This window comes from Marmota monax, unplaced genomic scaffold (assembly GCF_021218885.2).
Source record: "Marmota monax isolate L192 unplaced genomic scaffold, Marmota_monax_Labrador192_F-V1.1 WCK01_AAM20220418_F8-fsc00009, whole genome shotgun sequence".
Classification (NCBI taxonomy): Eukaryota; Metazoa; Chordata; class Mammalia; order Rodentia; family Sciuridae; genus Marmota; species Marmota monax.
Genome location: NW_026694710.1, coordinates 28989827 through 29009979, shown reverse-complemented (window position 1 = coordinate 29009979; position 20153 = coordinate 28989827). Strand labels below are relative to the sequence as shown.

The following is a 20153-nucleotide window of genomic DNA, read 5'->3' as shown; positions in this document are numbered from 1 at the left end:
TCCTATGGGCTGATTGCAGTGGCTCTGTGTCTGCTCTCTTGGGGTACAGTTGTGCAAACCTGAGGGAGGGGTTTCCCCACAAGAACTACTGATGGCAGGAGATGTAAGGGCCTTCATGCTGGCCGCCCCTTCTCCAGGTACTGCCTGGGGGACAGACCCTTTCCTCGAAGAATCAGGCTATTGTGCTAATGTGGAGAGAGTAGGGGTGGGGCTGGGACTGGAGCTGACCAGGTGCAAGGCCTTGGGGGCTTGGGCTTGGGTCCACAGGGCTGGGTCCTGCTTCTCGTCTCCAGTTCATCTCTGGGTTAGGACTCATGGCTGTGAGCTGGGTGGAGAACCTCCCCTGTGGAGGGTCCCTGGCCTTTGGGCCCTCAGCCCCTTCCTCCTCACAACCTGGGTGGCAGCCCCTATACCCTCCTCAAGTGCCCACCCTGCACTCACAGGGCAAGGCAGGCTGACCAGGGACTGCCACACCAAGGCTGGGTGTGGCACTGTCTTCTCAGCTTCAGCATTTGTGTTCAGGATTTACAGTGGCCAGCCTGGCAGACATCCCAGATAGGTGCTGGACCTGGGCTCCAGGGTCTGGCAGAGGCCATGGAGCATGTGACAAAGGGAGAGAGAGCGGCTCTCAGCCTGTGTCAGAGAAGGGGCTTCACTCCAGGGGCTGCCACTCAAAAGCCCTCTTTGCCATTCTTCCCCATCTGTTTGGCATCTGCTCTGAAGAAAGGTCCCTGCAACTCCTAGGCAGGTGGCAAAGCCTGGCGTCATGAGGGACCCAGATGTAGAGCTTGGTGGCAGGCAGCATAGCCCAGTGTGTCCTGGGGTGGGCAAGATCTGGTGGGAGAGAATCGTGCTGGGAGGTGTCTGTGGCACTGTGTGCACTGAAGGCCTGCTGAGCACAAGTGTCCTGCTCAGGACATGGGCGAGGGGGGCCTGAGAGCCCACGTGGCCCTCCACACTCCACTCTGCTCATGGAGTAGACCGCCGTCCTTGTAAACAGCTTCTGCACCTGGCCCTTGATGGCTAGATTTCTGTGAATTTTATGAAATTTTAAAATTTGTCAGTTATTTAGATATCACTAATTTGGTGCATAAAGGCTTTGTTTTTGTGGAAATTATGTTTAGAAATTAAAGTTGATTTGAAAACTAACAATTCTGTAACCGTTTTTGACCTAAAAAAGAAAACAGTTTCTTTTTTTTAACCTTTGTTTTATTTATTTATTTTTATGTGGTGCTCATATGCACTAGGCAAGCACTCTACTGCTGAGCCCCAGCCCCAGCTCAATGTCAGAAATTTTCCAAGGGGATCAGGCCTGACCTCATGGAGCTGGGGCCCCAGGCAGGAGGGCAGGAGCAGAGTGTGGGTAGGCCAGAGCTGCCCCGTGAGTTGGCCCCAGGTCCAGCAGGACAGGCATCATTGCTGGGGTGACCTTCTGACCTGCCATCACTGTTTGAAACACTCACAAGCAGCTGGAATCCAACTACATGATGCCTCAGTTCAGGTCATTGAGAACTTTGGGCAGCACATTTTTTCATATGCAAACTGAAAGGAAAACCCCACCAAAACCTGTGCTGACCACATGGACAATGTGAGAGTCACAGAGTAATGTCCCCTGACACCCCACTCTTCTCTCTGCAGTCATGACAGAACCATGCAGGACATCGTTTACAAGTTGGTGCCAGGCCTCCAGGAAGGTAAGACTCACATCCTGCGCTAGGTCGGGGGCTTGACCCTTGACTGAGGGGCGAGCTCGCAGAGCCCAGTGGCACCGTCTTGTGCACCCTGCTCCCGACTCCTGCTGGATTCTCCTCCACTCTTTCTGAGGGGTGCGGACTGTCTCAGTTCTGGGAAAAGGCAAAAACACCCCCAAGGGAGACGCTGAGACCTCAAAATGTGTTTGCAGCAGTGCTTGAGCTGCTTCCACAAGCTCACCAGGAGCTGTGTGCTCAGCCGTCCAGCAGCTCCACGAGGCTCCTGCGCCACCCGCTGCACCTTGCGGCTCATCCATGGTGTTAGCATTTGTCCTTTAGGATTGCTTAACCCAATGCCCACATGACTGGTGGGAGAGGCATGGGGATTGCTTCCTGCCAGATGCCGCTCCTGCTGTTATCTCTGGTTATCCTGTGAATGCTCTGGCTTTTGGCTTGTGTTTGTTTCTGGTTGTTTCTGGCAGGATGAACACAGGGCTTGTGCTTAGGACTGACCCACAGCCTCCTCAGGGTGCCTCTGCACTTCTTATCCTGGGGTGTCCCCCAGGTCTGGACTTGCAGAGGACCCGCCTCCTGGGGTGGGTGGAATTGGCGGTAGCTCCAAGTTGCTCTGGCTACCCCTGAGCAGGTGCTGTCTGGCTCTGGAGGTGAGGGGCTCACCATGTCCTTGCTTCTGGGCGGGCAGTGGAGATGCTGTACTGCTCCTGCTGTTCCCTTCTTCTCCTGGCTGGAAGATGTTGACAAAGACACACTGCTGCTCAGGTTCCCTGAAGGTCTGTTTGTAGCGCAGGCAGGACAGACACAGAATCCTCCATCCTCTTTCCCGACACTCCGCCCACCCTGGCCACCTGTACATTGCCGTTAGGGTCCTTTTGAAGCTGGGTCATGTCTATGGCCAGCAGACATCTCCTATTGGGCCAGGGTCCCTGTGGCATCCTGGCGGCCTGGGTGGCCAGTGCTCCCAGGGCAGGAGGTGCTGGGGCTACCCACGACTTTCACCACAGATGGGAGTACACACCAAGGCCGTAGGCAGTGCAGTTGCCTTTCCACTGCCATTTCTGGCACTGCTGCTTGGAGGAGAGTGGTGGTGTGGGAGGCCAGCTGGACTGAGCACGTGCTCACTCCTGGGCACTGCATCTCCCCCACCACACCAACCCATCCAGCATGGCACCATTGGCCCCACTTGGAAGTTGGAGGACCCGAGTTGGAGAGCCAGGTTCTCAGCTTCACGTCCTGAGCAGGAGGCTCGCACATTTGGGCTTAGCCCTCCTGCTGGCGCAACCCTAAGCACTCTTCTCTGACCGGCACATTTCCTCTGGGGTGGATGTCCTTCTCGAGTATTCTCACTCTGTCAAGGTGGTCCTCGGGTGAGTCTCACCCTGACGCAGCAGCTCACTTCCTTTTTGGTGGAGGTAGGCTGCAGGTCATCTGGCTTCCTTGGTTGTGCCAATGTTCGTAAACCTCATTCTCAGGCCAAAGTCTCCAAGTAAGCAGGGCCTCGTACCCATGAGTCACACCTGGGATCGCGGAGTGTGGCATCTGTGTCCCTGGGACAGCTCCTGGGTTCTCCTCTTGCTTTGCTTGTGAGAGGCCGGAATCCATTTAGTTGCCAGCTGTTTCTTTTTGGCTCTGTGGTATTTAAACCTGCCTCCCCCTGGCAAGACCTGTACTCTGAGCTAACTGGGTTGCCTCTTTCACACCTGAGGCCACCTTCCTGCTTTCCCTCCCCTCGTGCCTAGGGCCTGGAGGGTTTTCACACACTCAGCAGCAGACCTCCCTGCCCCTCTTCCTCTGCTCTGAATGGTCCCTTGTGGCCATGGAGCTGCTGGGGACATGGTGCCTGCGTGTCGTTTTATCTCATGCCCTGCTGCACTGGCTGGCACAGGTGCTGGCATCCGGCAGCCCATGCCTGGCTTCTGGTCTGCCTCCCTCCCAGTGGCAGGCTGGTGCCTGCTGCAAGCCAAGGGTCGTGCGCTCGTTGCTCTGAGCTGCAGGCAGCACTCTGCACATCTCAGCCTCATGCCTGCAGAGTGAGAGCCTTCGAGCACCTGTACCAGTGCTGGTCAAGCTTTCTGTCATCATGCCACCCAGAATGTCCAAGCTGGGGAAGGAGGAAAGCGGGCCCACACCTGACTGCCCTCCTGAGAGCACGTAGAGCAGACCTGCTTAGCAAGCAGAACCACCTCGTGAAAGTGGGAAGCGACGGTGAGGCTGAAGTGAGGCCTGACTGGCCTGTCTGCTGGCAGGAGCCACATTTGCCACACACGTCAGCCACACGGCCACACGGATTTCAGCAACTTGGCAGCAGCCATCTGGGTCTTTGGTTTTGTTCTGATCTAAGGGCCGAAGTTATCTCTGCTTAGTGCTACCAGACCCTGAGTGACTTTGGAAGCCTCTCACTTCAGACCTACTGTTTCTTCCTGCCCATCCTGGTGCCACAGGGCAAAGCCACGCTCACCCCAGAGTGCAGGACCTCAGTGTGTGGGGGGGACCTTGGCATGCGCTCCTGCCCTCAGCTTTCCCTCGCCCTCACAGAGTGCCGAGACAGTCGGCCCACAAAGAGAAAGTGCTGGTTTGGCTCAGTTTTGAAGGTTCCAGTCTGTGGCCAATTGGCCTGTTGCTTCAGGCCTCTGGAGAAGTGGCACAACCTGACAAGAGTGTGACCAGAGCAGAGCTGCTCACCCCAGGCCTGCGAGCACTGCGGCCCCACATCAGTCCCTTCAGAGGGTCTCCCGCTAGGTTCAGCCTCTTCTCTACCACTCCCTAAAGGGCCGATGTGGAGACCAAGCCTCGAGCACTGGGCCTTTGGGGGTTGCTGGTCCACACCACAGAGGCAGGACCTCGTTGTCCAGACTTGCCGCAGCTGTGCTTCCTGGTGCAGCACCGTCTGGGGCCTAGACACAAGTCCAGAGGAAGTCAGCCACATGGTAGAGGGGCTTGCACCCGGCCTCAGCTGGAGGACCACGCCCGCGGCTCTGGGTGTGGTGAAAGGCCAGCACAGAGCAGGCCTCTGAGCTTGCCTCATTGCACACTGGAGAGGTTCACAGCACAAGCCTGTGTGGGGACCTCAAGTGAGACACGCAGGCCTCGTGGCAGACGAGCATGGGGACATGTATGTGAACCCTGATGCCAGGCGAATAGCGTCGCCCCACAGGGGCTCCATCCTCACTCTGGAAAACTGCCCTTGGTGGCTGTCACTGTATTTTGAATTTCTTCAATAAAAATTTTTGGGGATTTGTATCTCACCTGTTAACTGGGCTGTGCAGAGCCTCAGTTCTGCCCTCTGTCCTTCTGCCCTCTACAGGGAGAGCTCCTGCCCTGAGTGATGTACAACAGGCTGGCGCACATGCTGAGCAGGGCTTGCCCTGGTCTGCGGGCTCAGCCTCCCACCCCCAGGTTGGCTCCCACCATGGGCCCAGGGACACCTCTGTCAGACTGGCCCAGGTGGCCGATGGCTTTCCTAGGAGTGGCTGTGGGTCTCAATATTGCTGCTTCCTTTTCCGTTCCTTAAGGGGCATCTTGCAGATGGAGTCTAAGTCTGCGTGTCATGGCACATGTGTGTTGTGGCGTGTGCTCCTTTGTAGCAGATGTGATCTCTGTCCGACTGTGACAGAGGTTCCCCTGGGTGAATGGCTGCTCATCCTAGGGCGGCATGTGCGTGGGGTTGCCTTGCTGTGACTGGCCAGTGCTTCAGCTTCTGTAGGAGCAGCCATGAAGGCTTAGGCACTGTGTGCTGCTGAGGATTGTCTGGAGGGCCAGCCCCGCGGTGGGACCCATGGCATTAAAGCAGTTCCAATCTTACAGCGTTACAAACAGGACTCAGCAGATAGCTGGATTCTGATCTCCTCCTCCTGATCTCCCTGGTTCTTTGGGAATAGATGGCTAATGGTAGGATTTTCATGTCATTGTTAAAGTGTAAAGTGTTTTAGGCACATGACACCAAAAACAATCCCCATTTAATGTTTCAGTGTGTAGAGACATGGCATTGGGGCCCTTATTTTTATTCTTTTGTGTCCTCATGGGTAAGAAGTAAAGAAACAACAGGAGCCAAGGTGTCCAACCCAAGTTGCTTTGCCTCATGTCCCCATGTCCTGTGGGCTTGCCATGCTGTCCCATGTCATGCACAGGGTGCCGTGCCTCCGTCTGGGCTGCTTTTGTACAGTGGGGGGACACCCCTTTCTGAGCTGACCCTGCTGGCTCTCAGGCTAGAGTGCACATGCCTCTCACCTCTAGCAATGCCCATGGCTCCTGCAGTGCTCAGCCTATACGTCTTCCTTTCTGCACACTTGGGCATTTTCAGAGCAGCTGTTTAGGGCTGGACACAGCCAGGACTCTGTCCAGGTGGTCTTGGGGCTCGTTGTCTGTAGGGAAAAACAGATATGCAGGTAAAAAATTCAATAAAGGACTTTTGTGTCAGCTACACAAATTAGTTATCACAGAGATGCTTAATAGGGCCGTCATTGAGCAACTCCCTTAAATTTTCTTGCTACCTGTGTGTCCTGAGTGGTGGTGTCCAGCCTCTTGCTTCTTTCCTGAGGTCTGAGCATTAGTCACATGGGTGGAGCACTAGCTAAGAGTCACTCAGTAGCAGGGAACTGATGGTTCCCTGGAATAAAGGTGCCAGGCTGGCCTGCTGTCCAGTGAGGGTGCAGGTTGGCAGCTGTGTTCAGGCCCTCCATACACCCAGCCAGCAGGAGCTGCATGCTGCCTGCCCTGGGGCAGGCGGAGTTGCCCTGTCAGCCAGCAGTCTGGCAGATCTGGCAGAGGTAGAAGGATGGAAGGGACTTTCTGCCTGTCTTCAGGGGGAGTTTCTCTCTGGGGAGTGTTTCCTCCATTTTTGCCCTGTTCTGCTGCTGGATGCTGACACCAGGGGGCACTCTTGGCCCAGTGCCGGGTGGACACTGTCCGTACCCGGGAGGTTCCAGGCACTGTTGCCCTGGTCCCATTCCTACTGGCAAGCCCACCCTCGGCCCGTGAGAGCACTCCTGCACTGCCTGTGGTAAAATGGCCATGGGCACCAGACGGCACATCTGGATCGCTGAGCTGTTTACGCACAGTGGTGATACCCAAGGATCACCAAAGCTCCCTCTGTTACACCCCGGCACTCTGTGGGGCCACTCCATGATGTTGTGGGCAGCGGAGGGGGTCGGGTCACAGGGCTAGGGAGCCTCTCCACTCGCCAGGTTCTTGTGTGGTAGGGCCTCGCCCTGGTTCCTGTGCGCCGCTGCATGGTCCCACAGTGCTGCGTTGACCAGGAGCTCTTGCCTCACCTGCTGCTTTCTTGGCAATAGCAGTCTTCAGGATTCATAACCAAAATCTGCATTCCTTCTATGGCATCTGTGCAGTCTTGCTGAATCCCTTCCTATTGAAGATTGAAGGCTGTCTGTTAACTTTTAATAGCGGAAATGAGGAAGCAGAGGGAGTTCTACCACAAGCTGGGCCTGGAGGTGCCGGGCGACATCAAGGGGGAGGCGTGCTCCGCAAGACAGCACTTGGATCCCCGCAATGGTGAGTGGCTCCGTGGCTGCATATGCCTGGGCTCCGTCAGGCCTCTGGTGCAGCTCTAGGTGGCTTCACCACCCATGAGGCAGCCCTTAGGGGTGCTGGGCGGGCATGGGGTGTGGGTCAGAGAGCCAGAGACACCAGAACGTGCCTGGAGGTCATGGTCAAAGGGCAGAGGGCCTAAGGAAGAAGAAGGTGAGGGAGGTGAGCTTCCTAAGGTTGGACTGTGCTGTCTTACCATAAAATGGCAAAATAACATTTGGTTTGGGTATGAAGTCGATGGCACCTTATAGTCTCTGCATACTGAACATTGTTCAAATCTTTGAGGCCTGGTATTTTTCTGGTGGACCACACCAGAGTACACCTGACGATGTGTAGACGGGGGAGGACCCTGAGTACACCTGACAATGTGTAGACGGGGGAGGACCCTGGCCACCGCCATGTGGAGAGCCAGCCACCCGGTTCTCAGGAGTCATCCCAGGCCGGGGAGGTGGCCGGAGTCTGGCCCTAACCCTGTTGGGGTTCTGGGGCAGGCTCTGGAGCCAGGTGCTGTGGGAGCCTGGCGCTGGTCCTGCTGCCCACTGCTCAGTTATCTCTGTGCTCTCAGACAGGCTCCCCAAGCCTCGGGCAGCCTCAGGAGCCCTGCAGCCTGGGGCACCTTGTCTTGGCAGACCTTTGCACAGGCTTGAGTTCCACTGGGCTCTTGTGGCCAGTCTCAGAGAGAGACTGTTGGTGGCACTTTGTGCTTCAGGGTTGAGAAGAGCATGGCATCAGGCCTTCTCAATGCAGTTAGCACCCCTGGGTTCCCACCACTGCTCAGTGGCTTGGGATTCAGGGCCTCTGGATTTCAGTGGAGGGAATCCCCAACTCTCAGTGTTTTCTCTTTGTGTGACAGGTGAGACCAAAGCAGACGACAGTTCACACAAAGCCACCACAGAGGAGAAGCAGGAGGAGGATGACGACTACCACCGGAGTGACGAGCAGGTGGGCCCCACGAGTCTCCCAGCGCCATGCCGGCTGTTCTTTCTTCCCTTTGGTGTACTACCAGACACACGTATGTGCTGTCCATTATATATTCCAGACCTAAACATGACAGTCCCCTCAGGTTCCTCCTCCCAGACGCTCTGTGCTGTGAGGAGCACCTGTGGGCAGTAAGAGGGACTGGGCTACTCCCACATGACCAGGCAACCAGGGAGCCTTCACATCCTGCTGCCAGCCCTCCCTAACATGCATCGTCCTCTGCAAACTCCAGCAGTCTTCCTGCTTCATGGTGAAGCAGAGCCTTGTCTGACTCAAACAAGGGCCAGGGACTATTGTGAGCTGCTGCTCAGTGGGTCTGGAGACCCTGGCCATGCTGGGGAGAGAACCAGGACATGTGGGAGAGCGACATGGGCCTTGGTGCCCACCCATGGCAGCTTTCTCAAAGCCTCACGCAGTCACCTGCAAATGCTTAGAATTGATCTTGCTCCAGGGTGATGAGCTCAGCATGCGGGAACGGGTAGTTGCAGGGAACTGTCCATAGCCAAAAAGGCTCGCTCAACGTCCCTAGATGGAAAGGAGCTGTGAGGGGCGGTCCCCAGCTGCCCTGTATTGTGGTCCCAGCAGCTGGGAGGTAGTAACCAGCTGCCAGGTACACCCCCGGGCACACTCCTGCCAACTCAGTTCAGGACCTTTGCAGAGGTAGGGTTGGGCTGGCCACAGCAGAACACAGCTTGGCTGAAATGTGGCTGGGGCAGAGCACAGGGACCTTTGATGTTTCTTTATCCACGTCTGCACTTTAATGACACTTGGTGGGCCTTGCCAGAAGCAGGGACAGGGCTGCGGGTGCCCTGGGTATGATGAAGGCAGCTCTAACTGCAGCCCGAGCCCTAGAGCAGAGGTCACCTTGGTGGTGTGGCCCCAGCCCATGCTGCTGTCTGGTCCTGAGTCTATGAGTGTCAGTCACCATCTGAAGGTGGCTTAGAGGGTTGCTCAAATGAGGCCCTGTCTCCTAGCCCTGTCCCCCTGGTCTGGGGGCAGCCCCTCTGCTCCCTGGGACTCAGCCCTGCGCCTGGACCATGTGGTCTTGCGCCTGGACCTAGTGCTATAGGTGGTGGAGGATTGTACCTAGTGTTCTGCTCTATTTGACTTACACTTTGCAGCTCAAGTTTTTTCCACTGTTGACCTACTGATCTTTGCTGCCGCACGCAGTGCCTGGAACTCCATGCTCAGGTGGCCTTGTGTGCATGAGAGCAGGCCCTGTTGTGCGCGCGCGCACACACACACACACTGGTTTTCTCAACTCTAATTTGAAAAGTCCTGTCTGCTGTGCCCTTATGCTTGACAATGCATGTTTTATTTCAGCGTTAGTTACTGTGATCCAAATACCCAAGAACACCTTGGAGGTGGAAAAGTCGATCTGGACTCATGGTTCCAGAAGCTCGGTCTGGTTCTGGGTTGGGCGACTCCAGGGCTCTGGTCTGAGATGAGGCAGCACCTCTTGGCAGACAGACATGGTGGTGGCTCCATTCTCGGTGGCCAGGCAGCAGTGGGAAGGGGCAGGGCCCCTGGAAAGGCAGTGCTGTGGGGCCTGCCCCAGAGACACCTAGCCATGACACCCCTGCCTGCAGTCCCCGCCCACTCAGCCCAGTCCTGGTCCAGCTGTTCATCTGTGGATGCTCTAGCATGTCTGGGAGGAGCTCTGGGCACCGCACATGCAGACCACAGCACTTTTAGAGCCTGCTGCCCTCTGCTCACTTCCCACAGGTGCCTTCACTGGTCTCGTGCTCCTGTGTGCTCTTGCCTGCTGCGTGTTGTGTGGCCTGCCCTGCAGTGGGGGATCTGCCCTGAAGGTGCCACGGGTGCCACGGGTGCCCCATGTCCTGTGCTGTGTGCTCTCTTGCCAGCCCATTTTAAAGTTTTGCTTTTCTCTCCCACATTTTTTCCTGGTGTATCACTGTTGTACATATTGACAGGATTTGTTGTTACAAAGTTGTACATGCACACAATACACAATATAACAATATGATTTGGCCAGTCTCACTCCCCAGCACTTTCCCCTCCCTCCCCACCTTCCATCTCCTGATCCCTCTTCTCTACTGATCGCCCCTTGATTTTCATGAAATCTACCCCACTTCTGTTTTCCTTTTGCTTCTCTAGCTTTAGCACATGAGAGAAAACACACAACCCTTAGCCTTCTGAGTTTGGCTATGTCACTTAATGATGGTCTCTACTTCCATTCATTTTCCTGAATGTGCCATGATTCCATTTTCTTTATTGCTGAATAAAACTATTTTGTGTATTTTTACCACATTTTCTATATCCATTCATCAGCTAATGGACACCTAGGCTGATTCCATAGTTTGGCTACTGTGAACCATGCTACTGTAAACATGAGTGTGCATGTATCACTGCAGTAAGATGACTGTAATACCAAGGAGGTCTAGCTGGGTCATGGTGGTTCCATGCCAAGTCTTCTGAGGAACCTCCACACTGATTTCCTCAGTGGTCGTCCCACCAACATCCTCCACATCCTCTTCAGCATTGTTGTTTGTATCTTTGATGACTGCCACTCTGACTGGTATGATATGAAATCTCAGGGTAGTTTGATTTGCATTTCCCTAATTTCTAACGATGTTGAACATTTTTTTATGTACCTGTTGGCCATTTGTATTTCTTCTTTTGAGAAGTGTCTGTTGAGTTCATTTGCCCATTTGTTATTGATTGGGTTATTCATTGTTTTGGTGGTGACTTTTTTGAGTTCTTTATATATTCTGGATGTTAATACTCTGTAAGAACAGTAGCTAGCAAAGATTTTCTCCTATTCTGTGGGTTCTCTCTTCAGATTCCTAGTTGTTTCCTTTGCTGTATAGATGCTTTTTAATTTGTTGCTGTCCCATTTATCAACTCTTGGAATTATTGGCTAAGCTTTAGGGGTCCTACCGAGAAAGCCATTGCCTGTACCTAAAAGCTGGAGTGTTGACCCTATTTTCTTCTAGGAGTTGCTTAGTTTCTGGGTTGTTTTTGTTATTTTTTGGTTTTGTTTGTTTTGTTTTTTGGGTACCAGGGATTTTGGTACTCAGGGACACTTGGCCACTGAGCCACATTCCCAGACCTATTTTGTATTTATTTAGAGGCAGGATCTCACTGAGTTGCTTACCATCTCACTTTTGCTGAGGCTGGCTTTGAACTTATGATCCTCCCGCCTCAACCTCCCAAGCCACTAGGATTACAGGTGTGGACCACTGTGCCCAGCTAATTCAGAGGTCTTTGATCCATTTTTGAGTTGATTTTTGTGCAAGGCGAGAAATAAGGATCTAGTCTCCTTCTACATATGGGTAACTAGTTTTCCCAGCATCATTTGTTAAAAAGGCTCTTTTCTCCAGTGTAAAGCTGGCTTTTTGTGGTCAGGCTATAACCCCCACAGCTGGCTGTGTGGAAGGAGGTGCAGTTGGCCATCATGAGTCGACCAGTACATTCACCACCATTTGCTACAGGAGTATCTACCAGGAGACCTGCAAACCACACGGGTCTGTTCTGTCCAGCAAGCCCCACGTAACCCTCCCCGCCTCATTATTGAACTATTTACCTGAGCTGTGATATAGTAGGACAGTTCCCAAGATCATCTTGAGAATCAGGTGAGGTGGTGGTGCACCCTGTCATTCCAGTAATCAGCCAGGCCTTAAGCAACTTAGCAAGACCCTGTCTCTAAATGAAAAAAAATAAGAAGCTTTGGGATGTGGCTCAGTGGTTAAGTGCCCCTGGGCTTCATGCCAAAGGAAAAAAAAAAGGAAAGAGAAAGATTGTCTTGAGTAACTGGCGCTTTGCTCCTCTGAATGGCCTTGGGAACCAGCTGCCGGCTTTCCTCAGCAAGTCCTTGGAACCTTTACCAGAGAGAATCCGAGTGTCTGTAGATTCTTGTTGGGAAAAGGCAGAGTTCTAAGAGAGGAGTGCTCGTCCTTGGGCCTCTATGGTTGGTGAGCCTTGAGGCCTCCTGGCAGGGGTCTGCCTTCGACAGGGCTGTGCAGGAAGCCTGGGGAAGGTTTCTATGTGCAGCTCTGATGGACTTGGGTATGAGCAGATGAGACCAGCCTGGCCGATGACTGCGCACTGCTTCTGATCCTGCCACTGCCTCTGCTGGGTGCTCTGAAATGGCTGGGGACACTGCTGTAAAGCCAAGTCCTCGCTGAACTCATCCTACAGCCAAGCACACTCTGCCCCAGTGGCCTCTGCACACCCACATGCCTCAGGGTCTGGGCAGCAGCCCCTGGCAGGGGAGGACTCCTGATGTGGCCGTCAGTAGGCCCTGCCTGCCTTCTGTCTTCCACAGAGCTGAGCTCAGGCTGGGCACAAGGCTAGCTTCCTCACCAGAACCCTGGCTGGAGCAGGCAGCTGGGCCCAGCAGACCCGTGTCTTGGTCTGGCTCAGACCCCACACCGTGAAGGGTGCCTTGTGCCTGCCACTGCACTTGGGCCACACCCAACCTGGGGTCAGCCGTCTGTGATCAGTCCCCTCCTGAGCACACGTGGCCCCTCAACCAGCGCCACACATGGCCAGCACACACCTGCAAGGGCAGTGGCCCTTGCGCTGAGTTGTGCCAGTGGGTGTCCACCCCATGGGTGTCCACAGGGGGGTGCTTCCAAGCTGTCACTGTGGCTCAGCTCCTGGTGCACACAGATTCAGATGTTTCTCCAGTTTTGTTTTGGTTGACATGTGCCTGGAGTTAGTTTTTAAACAACTGTGATGCTTTCTGTAGCTATCTGCTAGGGATTTTTAAACCAAATCAGAAGTTTTCCTTACCTGGCAAGTAGCTTTGCTTCCCCGCGACCACAGGTGAGTATGAGCAGGTCTCTGCCACTCTACAGCCCCGTGTTTCTCTGTTCCCCTTTCTGGCACCAGGTGCTGTTGGTGACAGAATTGCTAAATTTTCTGTAATCTGTTTGCTGCCACTCGCTTGCAGGTTGTAAGTTCTGCTTCAGCTCGTCTAGTGGCCACAGATCACTCAAGTGAACAAACGTCTGCATGCTGAAGGTCCAGGGTTAGCATCGCTCTGCACCTGCCCACCTGCCTGTCTGGACCCTCTCTTTCTTCCTCCTTCATCTCTCTTCCTCCCCAGGGTCTTTCCCCCTGAGCTCCGCTTTTCACAGTTGCTTGCTGCTGACTTTGCTTCATTCTCTTTGTTGGTTTTGTCTTGTTTTTTTACTGGGATTGAACCCACAGGGCTCTACCAGGGTCACCCTCAGCCCTATTTAAAGCATTTTTTTATTTCAAGACCAGGGTCTCACTAAGTTGCTGAGGCTGGAACTTTTGATTCTGTGCCTCAACCTCCAGAGTCACTGGGATGATAGGGGTGCCACCATCCTGACACTCTCGGTTATTTATCTGCTTGGTTCTGTTTCTTCCTGACTTGAGGTCCACTGTGCCTCACCATTTAGGACGCCTGTCCAGTGTTCCCATGTGGGGCCCTGCCCCAGCCCCACAGCTCCTACACACTGGCTGGACATGGCTGTCCCTCCAGCTCACCTCTGTTGGTGCTCTGCTTCCTTCCCTACTTCAACTGGTGCCTGTCTCTGTGCCTCTTGTGGTTAGCTTCCTCTAGAGATCTCTCGGAGGTTAACCCTCCACACTGAGATGGACCACGGCCAGCCGCTGTTGGGTTCTAGCTTCATGTTTGCTAGTTGATGATGTGCCTGCATCTCACACTTGTAACTCTCCCTTTTGCGTCTCTTACCACTTTAGACATCATGTGTCAGTTGATTCTTTTATCTGAATTTTAAGGGGCCTCAGTGTTCTCCAGGTACTCTGTTCCCACCTCCTGAGGTGGTAGGCTTCCGCAGCAGTCCTGGGAGATTGCCTTTGCCTTGTGGGTGGCCAGGATGGGTGGGTGAAGTGGGTGGGTGGCTCACAGCACTAGAATCCTGTGGTACCCCTGCCCTGACAGTTGGAGGCTGCTGCTCCTCCAGAGAACTGCACAACCACATTGCGGTTCTGCTAGGGACTGCCTTTCCCCAAGGCCACACTGGTCTCCATGTCTGCCTCATCCTCAAGGCCACACCTAATGCCACGTCCCTCCGAGCTTCTCTGAATGCTCCAGCCACCCTGCCAGGGTTCTGCCAAGGCTCCCTCAGGGCATCTGTTTGCCAAAGGCAGGATGGGCGGGCTGACTGCAGAGGGCAGGGTGACAGCAGGCAGTTTGAGGAGACTGTCCAAATACCTGAAGGAGAACTGCAGCGATGGAGAAAAGCAGCTTCTGACTTTAGAGGCCCGGCTCCTAGCCTTAAGGCAGGGCCATCAGTGGAGGCCTGCAGATCAGAGACCTGCTGACAACTGACTGCTGACATGGCCCTCTGTCCCCAGGTGAGCATCTGCCTGGAATGCAACAGCAGCAAACTGCGGGGTCTGAAGCGGAAATGGATCCGCTGCTCAGCGCAGGCCACGGTCCTACACCTGAAAAAGTTCATCGCCAAGAAGCTAAACCTCTCCTCCTTCAACGAGGTAACTGCTCCTCTGAGCAGAGGAGATAGGCGTCGCTCCCCACTCGTGAGAGATCCTTCTCAAGTTCTTTGTTGTTGTTGTTTTTTCCCCACAACTTTGGAAATTTTAATAACAACAAAATTCCTGCTGGTTTTTCCTGCCCCGCCAGGTCGTCCACAGGAAAAGCAACAGAGGCTGTGGGAAGAGAGGGTGCTTGGAGTAGGCTGGAGACTTGTCCTGAGGAGCAGTCCTGCTCCTGCAGTTTGCCTCCTGCGTGGATGGTCAGGATGGGTGGGTGAAGTGGGTGGGTGGCTGCCAGCTTTGAGGTTGTAACAGTAGTGAAACTTGTCTGACCCAGAGCCTGGGCATCGGGGGCTGTGGAAGAGAGTGCGTCACCACAGCAACCATGGCCCTCACATGGAGGTGCAGATGGCCAGCAGGAGCCAGTTCTTCTGGGCCCAGGCCAGGCTCCATGACTGGTGGTATAGCATTATAGGCCCCTCGGGCTGGGTGAAAAGTGAGCTCTGGGGCACAGACACAGGGGCAGGAGAGGCCAGTGGTAAGAGCTGTGAGAGAGAAAGGTCAAGGTGTTGTGTAGGACCCAGGTGGCTGACACGAGGTGTGCTGAGGAGAGCAGTGTGTGGACATGGCCTGGCAGGTGAACCATGGCCTAGCCAGAACCTGCGGACGCACTTTATTTGGAAATCAGGTCTTTGTGGACATAATCATGTTAGTGATCTTGAAATGAAATAATCCTAGATTATCTTCTGGACCCTAAATCTAATAACAAAAGAGCCCTGTATGGGAATGAGGCGGTAGAAGGTGAGACAGACTCATGGAGTCCTCTCAGTCCCTCAGCCCCGGGTCGGGACTTGACCCCAGGGTGGCTCAGGTGTCAGGACAGGCTTACTGCTCTCCTGCTGTCTGCTGCTCTTGGGGCCTGTGAGGATGTAGCCTAGAGGCCCTCAGCAGTTGCAGCCCTGCTTGTAGAAGGCCCCTGCTCCTTGCTGATTTCCCAGTCTGCTTCTGCACACAGCCACAGAGGCCATGTGAGAGGCCCCAAGGGCCTCTGCAGGGCCACAAAGCCAAGTCTCAGGAGGCCAGGAAGGGACCCAGTCCTGGCCCAGCACAGCCCCATAGGACACACTACACATGCCAGCCACCTGGAACCCAGAGAAACCAAGTCCAGATGCAGCTTGTGTTGGGAAGAAAGCAGAGGAGAAAACAGGGAAGGGCTGTGGCTTGGCCTGCATTTCTGTGCTGAACAGCAGCCCCACTGGTAGCTGGCCTGGAAGGGGTGAGGGGACTTGGGGTTCTGTGTAAGAGGAGGCAGAGCTTGTTAGAGGGAGCACGAGTACACCCTGGAGGGGAGTGGTCCTGGGTAAGCCTCTCTCCCTGGCACAGAGAGCTGTCCTTGGGAGTGGCAAGAGGCGTTGGGGTGTCTGCTGTGGTCCCAGAGCTCCGGGATCCCACAGTCTGCTCTCTAGCCACTTTCACAGGACAGAGGAGCCTGTGTGAGAGGACAAGAGGCGCAGGACACGTCACAGGTGACACCCTGCCTCGCAGGGCACAGCAGCCACTGCTCTGCGTAGCACAGGGTGTATGAAAGCAGAGCCATTGGCATGCCCCCTGCATCACCACTGCATGCAGTCAGAGAGTGCCAGCTGCAAGCCTCCGAACCAGGAGCACCCCAGAGCCCTGTCATGTGGATGCTGAGCAGCCGCTGAGCGGCTCCTTACAGACAGGCCCTGTTGTGTGGGTGCAGGTTCACGCACCAAACAAAGGCACCCTGGGGTGTGGACCTGGGTGTTGGGGCTGGGTGGGCCAGGCAGGAGCTCTTCTGCCAATCAGCGTGATGTGGGACCTAAAGTGGCTCCAAAAATAGTCTGTGTATAGTAAGAAAAGCCTGGGAGCCCTTTTTCTTCACTGCAGTGGGGGCCAGGATGGTGGGGAGGGGGCCGATGGGCAGGGCACCTCTGTGGAAGCAGCCTGGCTGGTAATGTGATGGACAAGGTCATTACAGGTGTGCACTGAGTCTCCACTGGACCTCTCAGTTTCCCTCCCACCTGCACTGTCCAGGTACCTTGGTGCCATCCTTGCTGCTGACCAAACTGCTTCTGACCTTCCAGGTTCTTGAGGCTGTCTGCTCAGGAGTGGACACATGTCCTGCTCCTCAGGGAATGGAGGCAGGGACATAGATAGTACATAGATAGGACAGCAAGAGCCCTCCGGGGCTCACCCAAGAAGCTATGAGCCTGAGCAGGATACAGCATGTGCAGCTTTGGGGCTAGAGTGGCCAGGCCTTGTCCACAGGTCCCCTGTGGCTGAGCCCTGGGCCTGTGTAGGGAGGCTGCCCCTCAGGAGCAGTTGACACCTCACCTTGTGCTTGCTCCAGTTTCCATTCCTGTGGGGCAGGAGTAGGTGGACAAGGGAGTCACGCCCTTCTGCGGTGCTCAGGGGACATCACAGATGCCCGGGAGTATGTTCTCTCCTGCTGGCAATGTCATGGGTCTCCATGCAGGTCAGTGGGGCCTTAGCCACAAGCCAGCATGTCCCTAATGCAAGCCCCTCTTCCACCAGCTGGACATCTTGTGCAACGAGGAGATCCTGGGCAAGGACCACACCCTCAAGTTCGTGGTGGTCACACGGTGGAGGTTCAAGGTGAGCTTGTGCCTGTGTGCTCCATGGTGCTCACTGCCCTGAGAACCCACCATGCAGCTCTCGTCTTCCTGGGCTCTCACCCTGGCTGGGCCTCCTCGGGAGGGGTCCTCAGCCTCCCGCTCCTTGTTGGGGCAGGAGGCAGTGACCATTGTGCTCAGCAAACCTGCAAACCTTTGGTGGCTTACTGAAGCAGGGAACCATAGTGGAACCCCCATCCTGGGCAGAAAGGGCAGGAGGTGACTGGGCTGAATGAGGTCAGGGCTCCCGTGGCCAAAGGGGTGAGACCTGGAGCAGGACAGACCACAGCCGGCACAGATGGCAGGGGCAGCAGGTGGAGGGGCTGGCACTGGACCTGAGCAACGCACAGGTGGTCTCTGGATTACCTGGACCAAGGATGTGGGGCTCAGTCCCCAGCAGCCCTGCATGGCCCTGGACCAGGGGAGTCGAGGGTGGCACTGTGGGTCTTTTAGCATGGGGCATGGCTCCTGCCTTCCTAGGAGGTGGCGTGTCCACTGACCCTGGTGGCCTACTGAGCGCCATGACTTTGTCTTACAGAAGGCCCCCCTCCTGCTGCACTACAGACCCAAGATGGACTTGCTGTGAGCCTGGCTCTTCAGACTGGCCCTGTGTCCCAGGGGCCACACAGCCATGCGCAGCACCCGCAACAGAACTTGCTTCTGGGTGCCGGGTGGACCAGACTTCTGAATAGAGAATATTTATAACTTTTGTACAAGAGAATCCACACCCTACAAGACACTACCAGCACGTGTTTACAGAGGATGAAAACACTTGCAGTTCTGCGCAGCCGCACGTGCTTACCCACCGCAGGCCCTCGGCCGGCAGGCGCGGCACGAGGCTCCAGGTCACCATCCCACAGACCTCCGCTCGCTTTCCAGGTCTCAAGAATCTGAGTTCATTTCAGTTTAGTTCACGGATCGGTTTCTTAATAAGCCTCAAAAATACCGTACTTTTATTGAGTCCTTCCTAAGTTATTGAAAAAGTCTTTTCATGGTAAATATTTATGTTGCCTTTAGCTTCCTGAAGACTTAGAAGATATATAAAGATTTAATTTAAAGCATACCAAAAGAGGCTTGCGTTGGTACTGAGTGGGCACTAGTGTCCACCCCACCTCGGGCAGCACAGTCCAGGCATGCGTCCAGGTACACGTGTGGGGCTGGAGGGCCCGTGCCACCCAGGCTCCCAGCGTGGCTCTGGCGCACCGGCTGGCAGACCAGAGGTGGCTCAGCCCGCTCAGCACGGGCCTAAAGACCCTTCTTGTTTTTAAAAATCTCATTTATTAAAAAGGGCACAGATTGTTTGGTGCCATCATTTAGTTTCCTACATTGTCCTCCCCGTTTCTGTGCTAAGGAAGAGTGTTGGGCAGGGGCTTGTCAGACCAGTGTGGGGTTGGGGTGCTGGTGCTGGGTGCCTCCAAGCAAGACCAGCAGGGTTCTCCCTCCTGTAGATGGAGGCCACTGTGCTTTCCCACCCTTGTCCCAGGAAGGTGCTGGGTTGGGGTGGGCAGGCCCAGGGGAAGCAGCTCCCCCAGCACATCTTTCCCTGGTCACAGGCAGGGTGCTTTGTGCCAGCCTGCCCTGCTCCCCAGTATCGCGTTGCTGTTGAGTTAGAGGATGAGTTCTGCCAGCAAGTACACGCAGACCCCCACCCACGGCAGAGGGGCGGTCCTGGAGCTCCAGCATAGGAGTCCTGGTGTTTCTGGGGAGCTTTGGGACCCCTCTCTCGACCCTGCAGGGCAAGCATTACCCTGACCCCATGGTCCCTGCCAGGTGCTGCCCACCAGTTCTTGTTGGGTAAATGGGAGTCTCGGTCTGAGGCCAGGTCACCAGGAGGCCTCACCAAGGCCTGGGGTTTTCCTGGGATTTGCTTGGAAAGCTGTGGTGGGCTGTCAGCATCCAGCTCTGCTTATTTTCTTCTGCTTCCTGCTTCACTTACACAGAATGTCGGAAGCAGCAGCCGTGAGACCTAGTGTGAGGGGCAAGGAAGCATCGGAGTAGCTGGTCCAGTTCCTGGTCCTTCTGAAGCAGACACGTGCTGTGAGGGGCTGGTCAGAGCCCACCTCCTCGAATAAGCCAGGGCCATGAGAGTTAGTGCTCCAGGCTTGCTGTTCAGCACATGGTCTCTAGGGTTGCTCTACAAGGATTTATGAGCAAGCATTACCTGTCTACCTCAAAACACGTACTGCTGAAGCCTCCCACAGAGCCACGTTGTCACAGAGCACTTCTAAGTGTGACGTTAGAATGTGGGTACGTCCTGTGTGGTGAAACTAAAGAGAGGTTTGACACGTGAGCCTCCAGATTCGAATCGAGCTGGTTCACACAAGAATGAACCCCACTGTGCAGCCTTCTGGGGTGTGTGTGGCCTGCGGATGCCATGGAGTCCCGGGATGTGCTATGGTGCTAAGTTGAGAGCTCTGCCGCAGCATGGTGGACGCCGCGGCCAGCAGCCCTGCTCCTGTCGCTGCAGTAACTTGACCAAACCTCAGCAGCAAAAGTACCTATTTTTCTAAGATTCCATCGCGTGGCTGTCTTCTCTGCAGGACGGCCAGTGCCCTTCACCCTTGGTCTGATGCGTAGCCTTACCTAGTCAGAGCCTGAAGCTGACGAGCCTGCCTCGCCTGCAGGCCTGAGGGAGCTTGTCTGACTCCAGGCCGCCCGTGTTCCAGCATGACCACCAGGGCCAGTTAGCACACCTTGCAGAGCCTCCTGGCTGAAGGAGCCTGCGGGGCGGTTTCTCATGGCGTGCTCATGCAGCGAGTGCAGTGAGGTGGCTCGCGGGGCCACTTGGACAGACTGGCACCCACCTCCCACA

General features: G+C 55.1%; 1 protein-coding gene across 2 annotated transcripts in view; it reads left to right on the top strand.

Moving 5' to 3' along the window:
• Pcgf3 (polycomb group ring finger 3) overlaps positions 1 to 18665 on the top strand; it is a 31531-nt gene extending 12866 nt beyond the window's left edge. For both annotated transcript variants that reach the window (XM_046423704.1, XM_046423702.2), the window contains exons 6-11: positions 1639 to 1694; positions 7110 to 7217; positions 8107 to 8195; positions 14547 to 14684; positions 17244 to 17324; positions 17880 to 18665. In XM_046423704.1, the coding sequence (XP_046279660.1) occupies positions 1639 to 1694; positions 7110 to 7217; positions 8107 to 8195; positions 14547 to 14684; positions 17244 to 17324; positions 17880 to 17927 (520 nt within the window). In that variant the 3' untranslated portion in view covers positions 17928 to 18665. The remainder of the gene's footprint in view (positions 1 to 1638; positions 1695 to 7109; positions 7218 to 8106; positions 8196 to 14546; positions 14685 to 17243; positions 17325 to 17879) is intronic.
• The last annotated feature ends 1488 nt before the right edge of the window (positions 18666 to 20153 follow it).